The sequence below is a fragment of the Ailuropoda melanoleuca genome, chromosome 1, assembly GCF_002007445.2.
Source record: "Ailuropoda melanoleuca isolate Jingjing chromosome 1, ASM200744v2, whole genome shotgun sequence".
Lineage (NCBI taxonomy): Eukaryota > Metazoa > Chordata > Mammalia > Carnivora > Ursidae > Ailuropoda > Ailuropoda melanoleuca.
The window spans coordinates 104,495,822-104,515,275 of record NC_048218.1 but is presented as its reverse complement, the minus strand read 5'-3'; the positions used below and the strand labels follow the sequence as shown (position 1 = coordinate 104,515,275).

Below are 19,454 nucleotides of genomic sequence, written 5' to 3'. Positions count from 1 at the left end.
CCCCAGCCTTTCTCCTCATCTTATTTTCCCCGACAACAACCCTGGTTTATTAATTTTGTCTCTGCCTAATTGCCATCCTATGTAGACGGGACACAGCCACAGGGAGGACGACAATGTAAACTCCTGAGAACAGTAACAGTGAATGTCCTGTTTGCAGATGCCCTCCCGGAGCCTAGAAGGCACCAGGCCAGTGGTGAACACCAAGAAGGTCTGAGGGCAGGAAGACCCACCCAAACACAGAAACTCAGATTCCAGATAGTTCTCCAACTCCCAGCTGAAGACTCTGGGAATGAGGCAGGACCTTAGATCCCCAAGGACGACAGAAGGACTCCCAAAGCTGGGAGCATGAAGAAAACCAGTTGCTGCGATTGGGATATAGGGATGAATGAGGGAGTGACCATAGGTAGCCTTTTCTCTGTAAATCTGAGAGAAGATTAAGATGGAAACTACTCATGGGCAGCTCCCTTGAGAAAATTATCAACTTACTAAGGTTTTCCAAATAGCCTTCTAGGGAACACTTTAGCCCAGCAATTTAGGAAGAGAGAGAGAAACAGTCTGTGGTACCAAAAGAAGGTAGAGTTCCTGAGAAGAAAACGAGCGAGGACAGTTCCAAATGCAAAATAATTAAGCACAGTGCGAGGAGAGGTGGGGGCAGGGAGTAGTTGAAAGCGACATGACAGCCACTGGATACGGAATCAGAAAGCCTGAAGTTCAAATCTCCTTCCCACCAGGTAGCTCAGCAACGGGAGCCCAATTATTTTAAACCCCTCTAAGCCTCAGTTTCCTTATTGACAACACTACCTACAATATCAGATGCAAAAGTTCCTAGCCCAGGACATAGGTATGTTAGGCAGGACAGGCTACATGATCTCCGGGTCCGGCGCAAAATGAAAATACGAGGGGCGCCTGGGTGGCACAGCGGTTAAGCGTCTGCCTTCGGCTCAGGGCGTGATCCCGGCGTTATGGGATCGAGCCCCACATCAGGCTCCTCCGCTATGAGCCTGCTTCTTCCTCTCCCACTCCCCCTGCTTGTGTTCCCTCTCGCTGGCTGTCTCTATCTCTGTCGAATAAATAAATAAAATCTTTTTAAAAAAATGAAAATACGAGGCTTTCTTCAAAAATAAAGAATCTCAAGGTGACAGCGGCAGAGCATTAAAGCAAGCACAGGTCACACACACATCAGGCCCGCCCCAACTCTAGTTTTTACGATGCCATAACATTTTCTCCATGTTTGCTAGTTTCCTTCCCTCCCCAGGTCTGTCTCCCTGTAGAGATCAGATTTAAAAACAAACAAAAAAGTTCAAAAATAAAAGTTCTTAAAAAAAATTTTAAAAGGACTTATCAATTTTGAATTTACTTAAGTTGATAACTGTGCCATGATTATATAAGATAATACCCCTATTCTTAAGACATATACACTGAGGTATTTAGGGGCAGAGGACCATGAGGTATGCAATTTATTCTCAAATTATTCAGAAAAAAATAATTGTGTGCGCACGTGTGTGTGCAAGTTTGTAACGATAAAGAGGGTAAGGGTTAACAGTAAGTAAATCTGGGTAAAGATATATGAAGTTTCTTTGCTGCATTCTTATTCTTGCAACTTTTCTGTGAGTATAAAGTTATTTCCAGAGAAAAAGCATCCAGCACATAAAGGTCCCATGTGAGCGTGGGGGGAGGAGTGAGGGAGGAAAAGAGTAACAGCAAAGGAGAGGCAAGGCTGTAAACTCTCTACAGACAGGGACCATTTCTACTTTGTTAACTGCCGAATCCCCACCACAGAAGCTAGGTCAACAAACATTTAAGGCAGGAAGCGGAAAAGGAAGCAACATCGTGTGTTCAGACTAGCTTGGGGAATAAGGACCCGGGGCAGGAACAGATGGTTGACAGTTATACCAGCACTTGGGAACCAGCAAGCTGCCTCCGTTCAGCATGAAACCAAGAATTGCATGAATATAGGCACACAGTGTGACGTGATACGTATCCCACCCTGAACCACAGACTTCGTTCTTGTCACTTGCTGACAGTTCAGGTAAACTCACCTTAGGCCCACCATTCCACCTTCCCAGGCCTTAGGATCCTCACTGACGGAATGCAGGAGGTTACTAATTCATTCACTTCCTGGACACCTCTCACATGCTGGGCCCTAAAGTCATGTTCCCTGTTCTCTAGAGTTTTCATTCTAAAAGGATCTCACAAACTGGCTGCATTAAATAATTTTCTTGATGTCCTTGAGGTCTTTTCCAGCCCTGAAAATTCGATACAACAACTCCAGGGCTTTTAGTTCCAAAATAGCATGAATATTTTGGTATTACCACTCTCTAAAGTACTCCCAGAAAATGCATACGCTTCTAAAGGTGAAAACATATTCAAGATGGCCCATGTTTAACTTTTTTAAAAAAATGTACACTTGAGCAGTGAAATGCTTGGGAGCATGCACAAATAAGCCTTCTGCCAATAATCCAGTTGATTTTTGGCTGCCAAAATTCTTGTTCCTTGGCAAGGTATACCAATAGTAAGAATTTCAAAAATCTAATAAAGCCCTGTAGCTAAATAAATAAATAAATAAACACACATTATAAAACATAGAAACACTTTTTAAAGCCATAAATTTATCAATGAGAAAATAACTATGAAGTGTAGATTAATGATTAGTATTAAAATTAAAACATCAAAAGAATTTTAATTTTCTGCTTCATTAGTTCTCCTCATTCACAGTCAACGAGCACAAAAATGGTTACAAAGGCTAATTTTGTTAAAGACCTTGGAGAAAAGAGGAAAGAATTGCTCCTTCATGAATACTAAAGATGATAAAATAAGAAACCAATAACATTTTATCACTTTATATAAATTAATCTAATTTAGAAATAAATTAGTACTGTACTTTATGCAGAACCTGTTATGTATCCAAGAAAAAATGCTACATTACTAGTATCATGGTACCTATAGTTGCCAGATATGGAACCTCTGCACTGATTTATATAATTTAGGACAAATGGTAAGGGATAGGGGATCAAACATATAATTAAAGATTCAGAATAAGAGGCTTATGAGAATATTATTTCCCAGATAGATTCTCAGGAACTAAACTAGGAGCATACGTCTTTGAAAGTTGGTCTCAAACACAGGCTGCAAATTGAGATACTAAGTATTTGTCCTTCAGAAGCCATCTTCCTGACACAGACATAATTCACAAAGGTCTGGATACTCTGTTATTTCTGGTAGATGCAAAGACGGCCCACCTTAACAAGTTAACTTCCACAACTAAAGGCCATTCATCTGTGGTTTTACGGAGTAGCAGCTTTAAAAGCTTTATCCTTAGAAATGAAAAATGTCCTAAATGTCCTTTGGATTCACGGAGTCAACACTTTACGGGATAGTAAATTACCAGATAGCGAAATCATTACTTGATCTAAATGCTACATGGATTATATTACTCTGTTTGTAAAGTTCAGCACCTGGCTCCCCACAGAGAGTTCATAATCATTCATTAGCTATGAAGACACACACAAAAGTCAGTTGGATGCCACCAGGTGGGGAGAGCCCTGTGTCATGGAAAACTGCTGCCCTCAGTGATGGGCCAAACAGGGCCAATGCCCAGAACTTTCTGCCCTGTAGCAGCTCTGCAATAAATATCTTCATGCTCACCGGGCCAATACACAGAGGCTTTGAAATGCTTTGGTAAAATTCCTTTTATGTCAAAATATTCCAATGCTCTAAAGATCGAACCATTTCCAATAATCAGAAAATGCAGAGATTTGCAAGATTTATCCCACAGAAAATCCACTTAGCATTTCATAAGACCTAGCTGAGATCATAAAGACCGGTCAAGGTGAAACGGCAAAAGGCTTGCATTTAGAAATTAACTCTGCCAATAACTGACTGGCGTGAATAGGCACCAGTCACCTTCTTATCTATAAAAGGAGACTGGTTTTAGGCAAAGGTTTATATCAGATTACTTAGAAATGTGATAAAAAGTAAGGACTGTGCTCCTAGAAGGGTGCACAAATGTATACGTATATACATAAGAGAGTTTTGAATAATGTTCAGTGATTTCACTAATGACCTAAAGCCCAGGTACAGGTTCCGTTTGGAATCCTCCAATCAGATGGCTTCCCAAGTCCTTTCTAGCTCCGATGCATCATGCATCATTGCAGACCAGGGTACTGCTTATGTCCTGAGCTGTACCTTCCTAGGTGTTAGACATAGGAGGCTCACATTTTTAAGTCCATTCTACAAAGAAAATGACCTGGGCATTTATAGCCGTCATCTCTCCCACTTGGAAATCTGAGCATTGGGATAGCATTTGGGGTCTCTGTCTTTAGCTGCCCCTCCTCACACACAGGTTTCCACCCTCTAAATGTGTTGTTTGGTGGGAAACAGTTCTTCTCTTCCCCCTAACTCCCTCCCGCTCCCACCTGCTCCTTGGAGGTAGGCACTCATCCCTCACGCTCAAGGGCTCACACCAAGCCTAGATCTCTGAGAGAAGTGTTGCTTACACTGCAGAGTGTATAGAATCACCTGGGAATCTTGTTCAAATGCAGATTCCAATTCAGTAGGTACCAGGTGCAACTCAAAGAGTCTGCATTTCCAACGTGTTCTCAAGGACCCCTCCAGTTCATAGCAGTTCCCAGCCCCCACACCCGGTTCCCTAAACGCCCTTCTCAGCCTAAAGGCAACTCACACTGGTACCTCTGTGGAGTCCTTTAGCGGCCTCTAAAGGGTCAGAAAGCTCTTCTAAAACACTCTAACCCACACCCTGAGTTGTTTTAAAAGAAACAAGTTTGTATAACATATCCTTGTATCACAATAGAGAAAACCCGGATTTTAGAGGCTGACAAACCTGGGTTTACACCATAATCCAACGATGTGTTTTGTGGCAAATTGTTTACCTCTCTGAGTTTTATCCGTAAAACTGTCCTGTTGAAAGACTCAAAGGAGACAAGCTGGTAAAGCAACCACTATCACCAATTCTAGTGGCAACTTTGATTCAGAGTCAACCCTAAAATGTCCTGCTGGTGCCCCAAGAATGTGCCCATGTAGAATCCACTGATTCCTCCTGACTAGGTCTAAACTTAGTTATACCAGCATCAGCCCCGAATTCCTCTCTGTGTCCCCCATACAACCCCATGTGCCAAGAAGGAGGTATCATGCAACATAAGGATAATCTGAGACAAGTTCTCTCCTTTGTAACTCTGAAACTTCTAGAATAACAAAGGGGTCCTGAGCAGTCGTTTTCTCACATGCAGAGTGATAGGGGGAGAACAGATTTCGACAAAGTCTGCCTTCTACAACAAAATGGGTGCGCTTCTTTAAGTCTCTAGGTCCCCCTTTCGCCAAGTTAGACAGGCAAATAATTCTAATGATACTCACGGTTACACCTGATGTACTCCAAATGATGGTACTGTTCCCCCAATTCCTGTGTTTCATATTTATTTCTGTATCAATTCTTTTTTTTTTTTAAAGATTTTATTTATTTATTCGACAGAGATAGAGACAGCCAGCGAGAGAGGGAGCACAAGCAGGGAGTGGGAGAGGAAGAAGCAGGCTCATAGCGGAGGAGCCTGATGTGGGGCTCGATCCCATAACGCCGGGATCACGCCCTGAGCCGAAGGCAAACGCTTAACCGCTGTACCACCCAGGTGCCCCTCTGTATCAATTCTTAAATTATCTTGCTGTGAACTGTGTAGTCCTCATCATGGATTAATCAAAACAAAACACTATTTTTATGTTCTTTGTTGTTTGTCCTTAAGAACCTTCCCCGAAGTATTTCTATTCAACACCAGGAGGCCGTGGATAACATTGTGAGATCAGTTAATGCTCAAAGGTTTATTTTTGTATCATGTAACACATCTATTGGCTATGAGACAAACCACATCTTAAGGACAGTAAGAAAGCATGATATTAAAAAGAATATGACGGGCGCCTGGGTGGCTCAGATGGTTAAGCAATTGCCTTCAGCTCAGGTCATGATCTCTAGGTCCTGGGATCAGGCCCCACATCGGGCTCTGAGCTCAGTCTGCTTCTCCCTCTCCCTCTGCCTCTCCCCTTGCTTATGCTCTCTCTGTCTCTCTCTGTCTCTGTCTCTCTCTAATGACTAAAAAAATCTATAAATACATACATACATAAAGTATGAGCTAAGCCGGTTAGGAAAGGAAATACTGATATGAAGGTGAGCATATCACTTGCCCCACCATCTGCATAAAAATCGAGATTTTCATATAACCTAATACTCAATTTAGTTTACTGATTGATGTTTTAGCCAATCAACAACCTTAGCCCACTGATTCTCACCCCTCCCAGTGCATCAAAATCACTTAAAGATAAACATATAGAGATATAGAGGTGTAGATATATACAGAGATGAAAATGGAGATATACAGAATGAAAGAATGAATAAGACATCTGGATCCCACACCCAAGAGATTTTTTTTACCAGACTGGAGTAGAACCCAACCATCAGTATTTTTTAAGCACCCCAGAAGATTCTAATATATAACCAGAGTTGAGAATTGCTACTTAAACCTTGGTTGTTAGATCATTTTAAGGAAGTGCAGGCATAAAACACATACTGAGGGGCGGCTGGCTGGCTCAGCCAGTAGAGCACACATGCAACGTTTGATCTCAGGGTTGTGAGTTCAAGCCCCACATTGGGCATAGCGCTTGCTTAAAATAAATAAAATAAAACAAAACACATACTGAGATTATCGATTGTTTTCCCTGTTTCTTTGGTCTTTTCTGTACTCTCCAACTTTTTTACAGTGAGCCTGTATTGCTATCACCATAAAAATGAAGTGAAAAAAAATTTTTAAGAAAACCAACATCCACAAAGTCCCACGCATAAATGACCCTTCTCCATTTTCCTGCTTCCTCTCTACTCACACTATGAGATGCCCCTCTTCCCATACTTTTAAGATTTAGTATAATATAGGCTATCATAGAAAATAACCATTATCAAACTCATGAATTCTGTGGCTCTGTTGAGACAATATGTATTTGTCACCTTAAGTCTGGGGTTTTCAACTCACCAGAATCTAATTGGCTGCCCACTGGCATCTCCTGGGGAGTTCTAAAACTTCTCCCACACCCTGGCCACACCCCAGACCAATTAGGTCAGAATCTGGGAGGGGGACGCACACAACAGTTTTATATCCCCAGGTGATTCCAATGTGCAGCCAAGGCTGGGAACCACTTGCTCTAAGAGTTAATTAATACAAGTCTCCACATCCAGAGATAAGCTCCTGCTAGTTTAAGAGCACAATACCTTGAAATTCTAACACTGGTGTAATTTCAAAGAATGGTCATTCGTGACTATACACTGATGTTCAATTTCAAGTTGGCAAGGAATAAAAATAGGCACTAAATAATAAATATGTTCACTGTTCTCCCTTTTAATTGGGCATAAGTCACCATCTTTTATACTTAAATAGGAAAAATTCTAAGAACACTGTGATATGTCACATATTCTGACCAAGATAAGAAATAGGCTACACAAAGGGAGAAAAAATGTTTTCACAAAGTCTACATGTATCTTACGCAGGTAGGTGTTTTTTCTGAGTCACTTTGCTACCTGGAAGTCGGGAGTGCACTCTTACACTGCTTGGGATTCTTAGATGAAAGGCCTAGATGCTGACATTTTTCTTGTTTGTAAATATAAAATAAAAGTGCGTTTTCTTAAGTTTTAAAGAAGCCCTATGCTGTTTGCTTATTCTTCTCATGTACCCCCAGGCCTCCTATCCTCCTCTTTTACAGAGAAAACTGGTGCTTTTGTTTTGGTGCAGGTCTATTCTATGCTCTCTGGGGTAAGAATCAGCCCACAGACAACACTCACTTCTATGGACTGAAGATTTTTCAGGCACAGGCAGCAGAGAATTTTAATAGTATGCAAAATACCGCAATTAGGCAGGTTTTACTGATAGTGTTATTTTAATGAATGAAGCCTCCATACTCAGAGTTGAATAAACTCAACACACATATAACCAACATGGAAATTCTGTAAAGGAGCATTAAATGAATTCAAAAAGTCTAAAATTCTTTTAAAGAAATGAGTTTGTCCTTTTCCATTTCAAGGCATTATACATTTGTAATCACCTTTTCTAAAGCACACTAGGATTCTCGGCAGAAATGGCCTTTTCCTTCTCAGTCTCAGGAAGGAATGGATTATGGGTATTCTTTTGTTCTCCATGGCAAAAGCATGAGTGAAGGGAAGATGAGGGTCTGCAGCCAGAGAACGGATACATCCCACAGCACAAAGCTGTAAGGCCAAACTTAGAGCGCAAAAATAACGAAAGAGGAGCTGGTTCTTCTTTCCCCTACTAAATGAGTAAATTCATTCAGCAGTGTTTTACTGAGCACCTACTATAATGTAGGCAATGCGCTCTCCTACGTACTGGAGACAGAAGTCAGAAAAGTCTCTATTTGCCTGGAACTTAGCAGGAGTGGGGGGACGGAAATTACACTGGTTTTTCGTGAAACTGTTTCATTACGACGGTAGTGAGGCAGCAGTGCAGGGGGACAGGAGAGCTTAAAACAGGGGCCAGGCTTCTCTGCAGAAAGGACCATTATTCTGGGGTCCGAAGGATGAGTTGAAAGCTAGACAAGAGGAGAAGAAGGAAGTTTTGCGAGCGAGGAATGCAAAAGTCAGCACCGCTGGGGCATAATGAGGAAAGGGAGGAGCACGTCGAGGCTGGGGCATAATGAGGAAAGGGAGGAGCACGTCGAGGCTGGGGCATAATGAGGAAAGGGAGGAGCACGTCGGCTGGGGAGGCTGACAGGCCCCAGCGGGAAGAGGGCATTCTGCTTCAGGTGTGTGGAGTCTGAGGCGCTGGATGGCGGCAGTGGTGTCAGGGGAGAGGGTGGACACCTGGGTATGGCGCACCAAGGGACCGTCAAAGCCAGGGTGCGCTGCTGGGAGTTACCAGCATGTGGGCGGGAGCTGAAGCTGAGAGAGGGTGAAACCACTTCCGGCTAGGCCACAAGCCTTAACTATGATATCTGAGTATCCCTTTGACACCAAGAGTCTGCACTTGGTTTGGTTTTGTGTTTTTTTTTTTAAAGATTTCATTTATTTATTTGACAGAGAGAGACAGCCAGCGAGAGAGGGAACACAAGCAGGGGCAGTGGGAGAGGAAGAAGCAGGCTCATAGCGGAGGAGCCTGATGTGGGGCTCGATCCCATAATGCCGGGATCACGCCCTGAGCCGAAGGCAGACGCTTAACCGCTGTGCCACCCAGGCGCCCCCCAAGAGTCTGCACTTGTAATAACCTCAGACATACTTGCTGAGAGAAACGAGTCCTAAGAAAATATAAAGTATCACAGGTCCGTTGGGATGACTTTTCATTTACACAGTATAAAGGGACAAACTGCATTTTTTAACCTCTGTTTTTATGTGAAATAGGAAGGTTTTGTGACTACAGATGCAATCACTAACAACGATTGCTATGGTCCAAGAAAAAAAACCTGGATCTTTTATGTAACTAAATCAAATAATTACGTTGCCCTGAAAGAACCCTGAATCTACTCATGGAAAGACATTTCATCCTCCCATCAATCGCTGTGCATACATTAGGCACAGAGTAGGAAAAGACAATTGGGAAAATGAGAGAGCAGGGGAAAATTAATTATAATTATGGAAATGAAGCTTAAAGAACAAAGGCTTAAATTTGTAACACAGGTCTAAGGGGAAATAATTCTCATAAGCAACCATTTAAAACGTGAGAAGTCTGCAAATCTGAAGGAAACGTTGACTGTTTATCAGGCATGTTATTTCTTCTTTCTAATTTAGTAATCGGAAAATTGGTATTCCCAAGCATAAAGGAATAAAACAATCAAGGGCCTTTCTGCTTGGCTGGACTCCCAACAGCCATGGTTTAAGAGAAAGAACTTGAATCCAGCAGGAAGGGCCTGCCACGGATCTCACTTAAAGGCAACAGGCTCGTTGTTTCTAACAACTAAAGGTAAATAAAGCTTCAAAGACTGAATGTTGTTACTTCTGGTCCAGCTGGGCTTCCCAAATATCCAGTCCTTCTGTTTGCCATTTTGCACTCTACGCAGATCTTTTCATCCCCTCTGTCATTACAGAATGTGAGTGTCCTCGACATAGAAAGCATGACAAGAAAGAAGATCACAGTGGATTCAGTTACCCAGCAAAATCTCCCCATCATTAGATTCCCCAATGGGGACAAGAGGCTAAGACATCTCGGCATGGACTTATGAATCTAGATCATTGCTTGGTTCTGATCAATCCAGCTACAGAACCTGGCACAAAGCAAGCACAATGCATACCAGAAACTTTGGGGGAAATTAAGTAACCCTAATTCAAAATCTTAGTGGACAAGAACCAGAGTGGAGTGGTTCTGGAGGGATCCAAGGAGAATTATCAAGGGTTACAGGGATAGCACTCCATCTATTCAAAATCACATTCCCTGATCCCCTATTATGTGTACAGCCTAGAGCCTGGAGTGGCAGGATGGCACTGGTGAGGAATGAAATCAGAGGAAGTACCCCTCACCCCCAGAGACAAGCAGGGGAAGAGCTACCAAAGAATGATTCAGAGATTTCTTTAGGCTTGTGGGAGTCATCCCTATAAAAGTGTGAGAAGAGACAAAAGAGACTACAGTCAGCAGATCTGGGAAGAGGAGGCAACAACTTCATACCCCGCCTCATCCTCCACAGCCCACAGCAGTCTGCATAACTCCTTGTGAACAAACATGGAGGTAAGAGAGGGGCAGGGACAAGATGGTTGCCCAAGTGTCCTCAGGGCAAGGGAAGCCATGCCTCAGCCAGACAGAATTAAGAAGGGACAATGTGTGGGGCTGGAGGGAGACAGCAGGTCTGTCTGAAAGAGGCCCTAGTGAGGGGCCAAGTGAAATTAAACATTCGCAGAGGATGGACCCAGAGGGAGTCTGGATTACCTCGTCACCACTGACATACAAACCAGGTGCCCAGCTGTGCCTTCTAGAACTTTGCTTCCCCATCTCTCTTCCTTGTACCAAACTCTGAGGAGCCAGGCCTGAATTCCTCCTCAAGGGGAAGATGCACAGCAGGGCCACCTGACCCTCCACCCTCAACCCCCAACAGGCAGCTCAGGCCTGTGCTGGGGCTCAGGAAGGAGATGGGACAGAAAGGAGTGTGAGATGGTTTTTTTTGTTTTGTTTTTTAGAAAGATCTCTTTTTTTTTTTTTTTTTTTTTTTTTTTTTTTTTTTTTTTTTTACGATTTTATTTATTTATTTGTCAGAGCAAGAGAGCAGCACAAGCAGGAGGAGCGGCAGGCAGAGGGGGAGGGAAAAGCAGGTTTCCCACTGAGCAGGGAGCCCACTGTGGGGCTCGATTCCTGGGGTCATGACCTGAGCCAAATGCAGCCGCTTAACCGCCTGAGCCACCCAGGTGTCCCTGAATGTTTTAAATTAGATTAAACCCTCAATAACCAAAAAGTAGCCAGAAAGTAATAGAATCTGCCCAAGATGTTGCAAAGAGTACTTGTAAAAGCGTTAGAGAAAAATTAAACAATTTCGTGTATGTGCTACACTAAGTTGAAAATATGCAATAAACCAGCTCCAGATGGAATGCCCATCATAGAGAAAAACAGAAATTAACCTCAAATTTTAAAATATAAAGTAAATAGTATTTCACTGAGGCTTTCATTGAGAATTTTTCTCTCAGTCCAGGAAATGAAGGAACAGCACATGTTCCCAAAAAGCTACAGAATCATTTTGTTTCACACCAGCTCACATTAAAGGTTATTTCTTTTGTGTTATAACTAGTACATAAGTATCCACTTTTGTAAGGCTGGCTGTAATTTGTCTCAGACAATGGAAAGAGGAAAGTGTATAAATTAATTTCGTCAGTTAATTCACAGCAAATTCTCCAATTACTCTCTGTTTAAAAGTGGGATGAGGAGAGAAGGTTAAAACTAAAATAAAATCCAAAAAAGAAAACCAAGCACTTAGGGGTGCCTGGGTGGCTCAGTCATTTAAGCGTCTGCCTTTGGCTCAGGTCATGATCTCAGGGTCCTGGGACTGAGTCCTGCATTGGGGTCTCTGCGCAGCCAGGAGCCTGCATCTCCCTCTGCCTGCTGCTCCCCCTGCTCGTGCTCTCTCTCTGACAAATAAATAAATAAAATCTTAAAAAAAAACAAAAAACACAAAAACACAAGCACTTAGTAAGAAGTGTTTAAGTCATTTGTCCTAAGTCACAGCGTTTTGCTGACACCGAAACTTGATCCCATAGGGAACAACTCACCCAAAGCAACCCAGCTTCAGGGCAGCCCCTGCAAGGTGCCACACCTAGGTCAGGCCACGCCCGCTTCTGCCCAGGCCTTCACTGCCACTGGCATATTTGCAAGGTGCACCAGAACATCATAGACCTGAAAGAATACCTCACTAGATGCTTTCTGCCTTGGTGGCCATCCTTTGGGGGTGAGGGATGGGGGAGGGGAGACTTGAGGGCTGGGCTAAAGAGGAATTTACTGGGCAAGGCTGATTCCAGGATGACTTCTATTATAATTTATAAAATTTAAATGACTCAGTACATTTTCTCCCTTATGGACTATCTTCTTTTCTTTCCCCACCCTCTCTCTCAAATCATGCTTGAAATTTTTTACATGCAGTGTTACTCTCCAAGAGATAATACCTTTTTTTTTTTTAAAGCAATCTCTATGCCCAATGTGGGGCTTGAACTCATGACCCCAAGATCAAGAGTTGCACACTCTACCAACTGAGCCAGCCAGGGGCTCCCAAGAGGTAATATTTTTCATCTTAATGATGCTTGCAAATTTTTGACTGTCATTGAATTAATAGTAATTCTATGTGTACTCATATTTTCTGGACCTAGAAGATGTTTATACAATCATTGGATGGAAAAACTAAGCTCAGTAATAACACTAATGTAAAATCTAGTAATGCCCCAGACCCCTAAAGCTGCTGCTGAAATCATAACACGTTAATAAAACAGCCTCATTAATGAAAACCATTCACTTCTGCATAAGTTCATTGTCCTTTCATATATACCAGGCAGGGTCTGACATTCTTCCTTCTTTTTCCAGTAAAGATGGAATTCCAGTGTAGGGGGGGTGAACTTGTCCACTTTTCTTTTTTTGAAAATAATGACATCTGTCCTGAAAACTTGCTTATCAGTCGTAACTACTGGTCTCTCCATGGTCAGGAGAACTCATGAGCGCTTACAGACGCATACGTGCATGTGTGCACACACACGTGTATACACACACACACCCCTTCTCCCTAGAGAGAAATGTAACATTCTGCCAGTGCAAAGCTAACTACAAAGTTTACAGTCAAAGAGAATCTTACCTCCTCTTGATTACCATCTGGCCAGGCTTTCCTTCCTACCTCCTGGCCTGTAGGACACTCTCATTCACTACATACCCATCCTCATGTCTGACTACACAGAGACCTCAAGCCTTACTGCTAGTAGGAACTTTGGAAGCTGGCAAAACCCTCATTTTAGAGAGAGGGAAACCAAGGATCCCCAAAGGCAACAAAGGCAACACACGTTAGTAGTGAAACTGGGAACAGAACTAGTCTCCAGGATCCCATCCGAGCCTACTTTCTTTTACAAACTGGTAGCCAAGTTTCTAAATTCACATCATCAAGTGGGCCTCTGGCCAAGAAACGGAGGTTAGATGAAAGTAATTCATTAAATTAATTAACTAAATTAATTAGTTGCATTAGAGGGTTGCTTGAGGCAAAGTAAAAGTACATATCAGGCACTTTTTGAAAAGACATATTACACACTTAATAAGAGAATTACCCTTCACTTTATCCCTGGGTAGTAAGAGAGACTCATAATTCAGTTCAAAACCTTTCTACTCTAGATTTGTGGTGGCCATTCAGAAACATTCAATATAACATGATAGCAACAGAAATAAATTTCAATATGAGTTGGGATGATACCATAATAACTTAGAGGAAGGCAATTAATAATTCTTTCCAACATCACAATTATAATAAGCAGTGGATGAAAACAAAAATTAAGTCACCTCTAAATTTATTCTATTAAGGAATTCAAATGTGTGGAAAACTTATATGCGTAAAAAATTTTATATATTAACTGCAAATACACTGATTATTGGTTTAAGAATCTGTCCCAGGTCAGAAAAAAAACACACAATTCACTACAACCAAGAGAAACAGCAGACAGTGTACGTAACTTTCAAAGAAGAATAATTCATCCAAGTACAATCTATTAAAACAAGATTCAGAGGCACCTGCCTGACTCAGTTGGTAGAGCATGTGACTCTCCATCTCAGGGTTAAGAGTTCGAGCTCCACATTGGGTACAGAGATTGCTTAAAAATAAAATCTTAAAAAAAAAAAAGATTCATAACAACACAAATCATTCTTTGCCCAAGTTTTTTTTCTTTTCTTTTTTTTTTTTTTTCCTATTTCAAACATAGCAGGTGAATAAAAGCCAAATACAGACAAACCTCAGCAACTGGCTTCTTCGGCAGGTACACAATCCCTTTGGAGCCATAGATCCCCTAAAAATCTGGGCAAAGGACAGATGAGTGGGAAACAAAAAACAGCTTTTCATAATTCCTATCAGGGTTCCTCTCATCACTGAACACAGAATTATGTCAATTCAACCAGGTCATTTTTGTCGGCCAATATAGGGCTTATAGATCATTTGCTAACTTTTCCAGCCATTCCGTTCCTACCATTAGAATTGTTGCAAAGGCGAAAGAGAAGATAAAACACTGGACAGAAACAGACTATTAACAGTGTTTCTCTCTGGGTTGTGGGATTGTGGGTAATGAGAACATACCACCTCCTTACTCAGAAAATGAGGCTATGAATATGCTTTATGAACTGTGAAACAGTATACAAATGTTACTTTTTTTTTATTTTTACTTTTATTGACCATTGTAGCCCATATAGTCCTCATTTTTTAAAAAAGATTTTATTTACTTATTTGACAGAGAGAGAGAGAGAGGGAGAGAGCACAAGTAGGGGAGCAGCAAGCAGAGGAAGAGGGTGAAGCTGACTTCCCACTGAGCAGGGAGCCCGATGTGGGGCTGGATCCCAGGACCCTGGGATCATGACCTGAGCCGAAGATAGACGCTTAACCAACTGAGCCACCCACGCACCCCTATAGTCCTCATTTTCATACAGCTCTTTTCTCCTCGGACTACTGCTTAAATCTGTATGTAAAGAGTCTGACCAGCACAATTTGCACAGTGAAGTCTGTGTAGTCTAAAAGTCTATTATCTTGCAGAGGAAATGTTTTTTTTTTTCTGTTTATAATGGAAGAGATTTTCTTCCTTTTTGTTTTGATTGATTTGGTTATACGAGAAGAGTTATCAACATAGACAAGGAGAAGCCAAGCTAGTAGGCAAAAAGCATCCAAATGCGGATCCCATATTCCAGAAGCCCCTTCCAAAGATATCGGACATTTCTGACCCAACACGTCCTACCCTCTCTCTCCTCTCAGGCATGTTCTGAAGTCCTCTTCAAAGATATTATCACCAGAGCTCCCCTGGCTTAAAATGTACCAAGACTCCTCACAACTCTCCATTAAGTTAATAAGTTCCTATCTAACAGACGTTCATTTTTGCAGAGATAAATAAAGAGGAAGAGTAGAGCATCATTCTACATATCCTGAGGCATAGAAGCCCCAAATGATATTTTACACTATCAGAAATACTTAGGGGCACCTGGGTGGCACAGCGGTTGGGCGTCTGCCTTCGGTTCAGGGCGTGATCCCGGAGTTATGGGGTCGAGCCCCACGTCGGGCTCCTCTGCTATGAGCCTGCTTCTTCCTCTCCCACTCCCCCTGCCTGTGTTCCCTCTCTCGCTGGCTGTCTCTCTCTGTCGCATAAATAAATAAAATCTTTAAAAAAAAAAAAAGAAAAGAAATACTTAAAGCTATTGCTTTATTATAAATGAATACAATCATAATTCTATTTGGCTTTGATCCTTTCAATCTTGGGGAAATCTAGTATCTCTAATTCCTTTCGAAAGAGCACTTCTAAAAATGCAAGCAACCAATTCACATTTTAAGTGCTCTACTGCCCCCTTGTGTATCTCGTGTTCAGTGAAAACATAGCTCACAAAATAACAGTCATTTTACTTCTCAGAAGTACTTCAAAAGAATCTCAGGTATTAGAACTAGAGACAACCTCGAAATCATCAAGACCAGCATGCTCATTTCACAAAGAGAGAACGGAGCTTGAAGGATTACATCATTTGCTCCAGATCATAGCACAGCTAGTTAATAGCAGAGCAAATACTACTGGATAGATAGAACTTGGGCCTCTGAGTGCTCATTTCTCTCTTGAAATGGAGATAGCAGCCTGGAATAAAAGAAATGATGGCATTTTGGAGTTAGAAAGATCAGAGTTTGAAATTCAGATCACCACTTCACAACCTCCCCAAGCCTCAGCTTCCTCTTTGTGAAACAAGGTGAATAATAAACATTGCGAAGGTGTCGAAAGAAGCAATATGAGTGTTCATGAAGCCCTCAGCATAAGACAGTAATACGCTAAGTGGTATTACCGCCATAAAAATACATAGCAAATTGTTTTTAAATTGTTAGAGCCTTTGAGATCTCTGGACAAAGGCATTCTAAAATACTATATGAAGGTATTTAAACCTGAACTTGGTCCAAACAGGCACAAAATACAACTTGAAAAAATAAAGCTGGTTTTTCTAACTCCTGTGTTTCTTCACTTATCATATTTATCCTTTTTTTTATTACAAATAAAAACTTGTAACAGGAAATAGCCCACGGCAAACGCCGTGTGCGAGAGAGATGAAGCAATGAACAGAACCTTTAGAAGAGGTTCACAGAAAAAGAGAGTAGCACTCAGGGCCACAGGGTAAGGTCACAACTCCCTGTCTCCTTTGCTAAGGAGGCATCTGCCTCCATTCACCACTGCAATGCCAGGAGAGCCAGTCTGGAAAGGTAGAGGCAGGAATTTTAGCTCTGACCTTGCTGATAATTAACTAGGTCAACTTGGGCTAATCATTTCATATCTGCTTCCCTTTCTCAACCTGTAAGATAAAGTACTCCTTACCTAGGAAAACCCTAAAGTGGGGTCCATAATGAATGTGGGGGGGAAAAAACATTATAACCTCTGAAGTACTTTAATAAAGTAAGTAAAGCTGAGTTTATCTTAAACTTAATTTAAAGCAATAAAAAAGCATTAGTCTATCATCAAATCGGGGAAGAAGAGCTAAACCTGGAAAGTCGAAGGCAACTTAGATTATAGGATTGTTAAAGAGCTCTCTGATCCCTGGGAAATTTCTGTCTACCCTCTACAAATCTACAGCTTTCGATGGAGATTACTCCAAAAATACAGGCAACATGTAAATCTTTGACTCCTAAATAAATTTCACTCAAGGGTATCCTGATAGCAGGACTGACAGAGCTTATCCCTGACTACATATCACAAAACACACACACACACCAGCAAGGTACAGGCAATTCATCTTAGTTTGCCAGGAAAAATGACGAGTATTGACGCCTCCGTGATTTGTGGCTGCAGTAACCCACCCTGAGTATGACAGGTAAGTGCCGTGAATGGCTCTGTTCTGTTTTCAGATGTGGTCTGATAGCAGACACACACCATGCTGGTAACAAGCACTGACTGATGACCCACATATAGTAACTGAACACTTATTATGTGTCTAGCCCCCCAAAAGTTCAGGCATCAGAAAGGGATATTACTGGAGCTGACAGCATAAAAGAGAAAAGGCACTGATCTGAACTCATCTGTAAGGAAGAAAGTGGTAAAGCTATTATGGTTATTGGGGTGGGCACACTGCTTCCAACTGGAGGGGATGAGACCAGTGGGGCTTCTCAGGCAAATTATCCATAAACAAGTTAACTAGAGCTCTTGGTTTAACCCAACCATGACACCATATTTGCATCCAAAGTGCTAGAATAAAAGTGCTGTCAGAAACAAAATAAAAGCTGCAACTCCACAAATACAAAAGGCAGCTCACCATGAAACACACTGTTGTCCACCAGAAAATGCCTGCGGTACTGCACACAGTTTCTTTTCTCCAAGTTCCAGTAGCTCATTGTCAGAAGATTTCTGGCACAGCATCAAAACCAAATTGCTCTGTCGAGGGAAACAGAATGAGACAAAAATGAAGAAAATGGCAGCCACACGCTCACCCTGGTAACATAATGCATCGGTTACCCAGCGTGATGAGGCAACACAGGCGGCATACAACTTCCCCATACATGGAATCCCCTACGTCCTAGGAAATTTCCCACAAGTCTTCCCAGAGGGTAGAATGTCATTTAACACACCACAAACAGTAGCTTTCTCAAACAGCACCTTTCGGGACTCAGTTATTGCCATCTCAAGAGGAATAAATCTACCATCAGACAATAAGTTTCAGGACTGGCTTATGTGCTCCAGGCCTCTCCCATATTTGGCCAGGACCCAAACCTGCCAAAGCCAGTAACTTCTCAGGGACTTTCTCTATAGGAGAGGAGGTGACCATCATTCCCAGTTCCTGAATTTTGGCTTCGTACCCCTCTGGTAGACTATGCAACCAATCCATAGAAATCTTAGAAACTGTAACAGTGCCCATGTAGCCATGGGTAAGCCAAACACAGTAACAAAGCTTGCCTCCCTCTTTTGGATTCACTGGTGGTCCAGTCAGGACCATTGAGGCCTGGCTCGGCCCACACTGCACTTACTGGTGTAGGTAGAACTGGGCACAGGTCTCAAGCAGGGTGAATAAGAAGCAGTGTCTACCCCTACAACAGGCTTGCCCCTCCACAGAGAAACACAATGCTAACTAGAGCAAGGGCTTGAAAAGCAGAGATCTGAGCTGATGAATTAAACTCTTCCAAAAGCTGATGTGCATAACCCTCAACAAGGCCCCCATTGTTCACAGGATTTGGCTAAAGCAACTTTCCAGAATTCCAGCTTCTTTTCTGGTCACAGAGAAAGGCCAGGCAACACCGAGCAGGGCTGGCATGAAGGAAAACCCACAGGTGGGAAATGATTTGTTATCTGTCCTTTTAGAACAATCTAGAGTTTTGTAAAGATACTCCAGGATGAAGTCAGACACTTGGTGAAAAAAAATAATTAATTCTCAGAGCTTTGTCTATTCATCAATGAACAATTGGTGAAGGCTCCTGTAGCTTTTGCCAGAGCTTCTCCTTGGCTCAAAGCCTCCTTCTTAACTCTCTCCAACAGCAATCTTACCTGACTCCAACCTATCCCACCCTTTCTCCAGCTTCATGCCTCAACTCCCACTTCTCCTTGCCTCATTCCCACCTGGCTAAGTCTGGCTGTCGCTCTTACTTCCTCAGGCTAAAGATGAGTCCCACCAGGGGCACCTGGGTGGCTCAGTCGGTTGAGCATCTGCCTTCGGCTCTGGTCATGATCCCAGGGTCCCGGGATCGAGCCTCACGTTGGGCTCTCTGCTCAGCAGAGAACCTGCTTCTCCCTCTCCCTCTGCCCCTCCCCCTGCTTG

At 42.4% G+C, this 19,454-nt stretch overlaps 1 protein-coding gene across 8 annotated transcripts in view; it reads right to left on the bottom strand.

Annotated features, from left to right (window-relative positions):
- The window catches only part of PLCH1 (phospholipase C eta 1), a 209,147-nt gene that overhangs the window by 157,832 nt on the left and 31,861 nt on the right, over positions 1-19,454 (bottom strand). For all 8 annotated transcript variants that reach the window (XM_034664135.1, XM_034664133.1, XM_034664151.1 and 5 more), the window contains exon 2: positions 17,961-18,079. In XM_034664135.1, coding sequence (XP_034520026.1) covers positions 17,961-18,039 — 79 coding nt within the window. In that variant the 5' untranslated portion in view covers positions 18,040-18,079. The remainder of the gene's footprint in view (positions 1-17,960; positions 18,080-19,454) is intronic.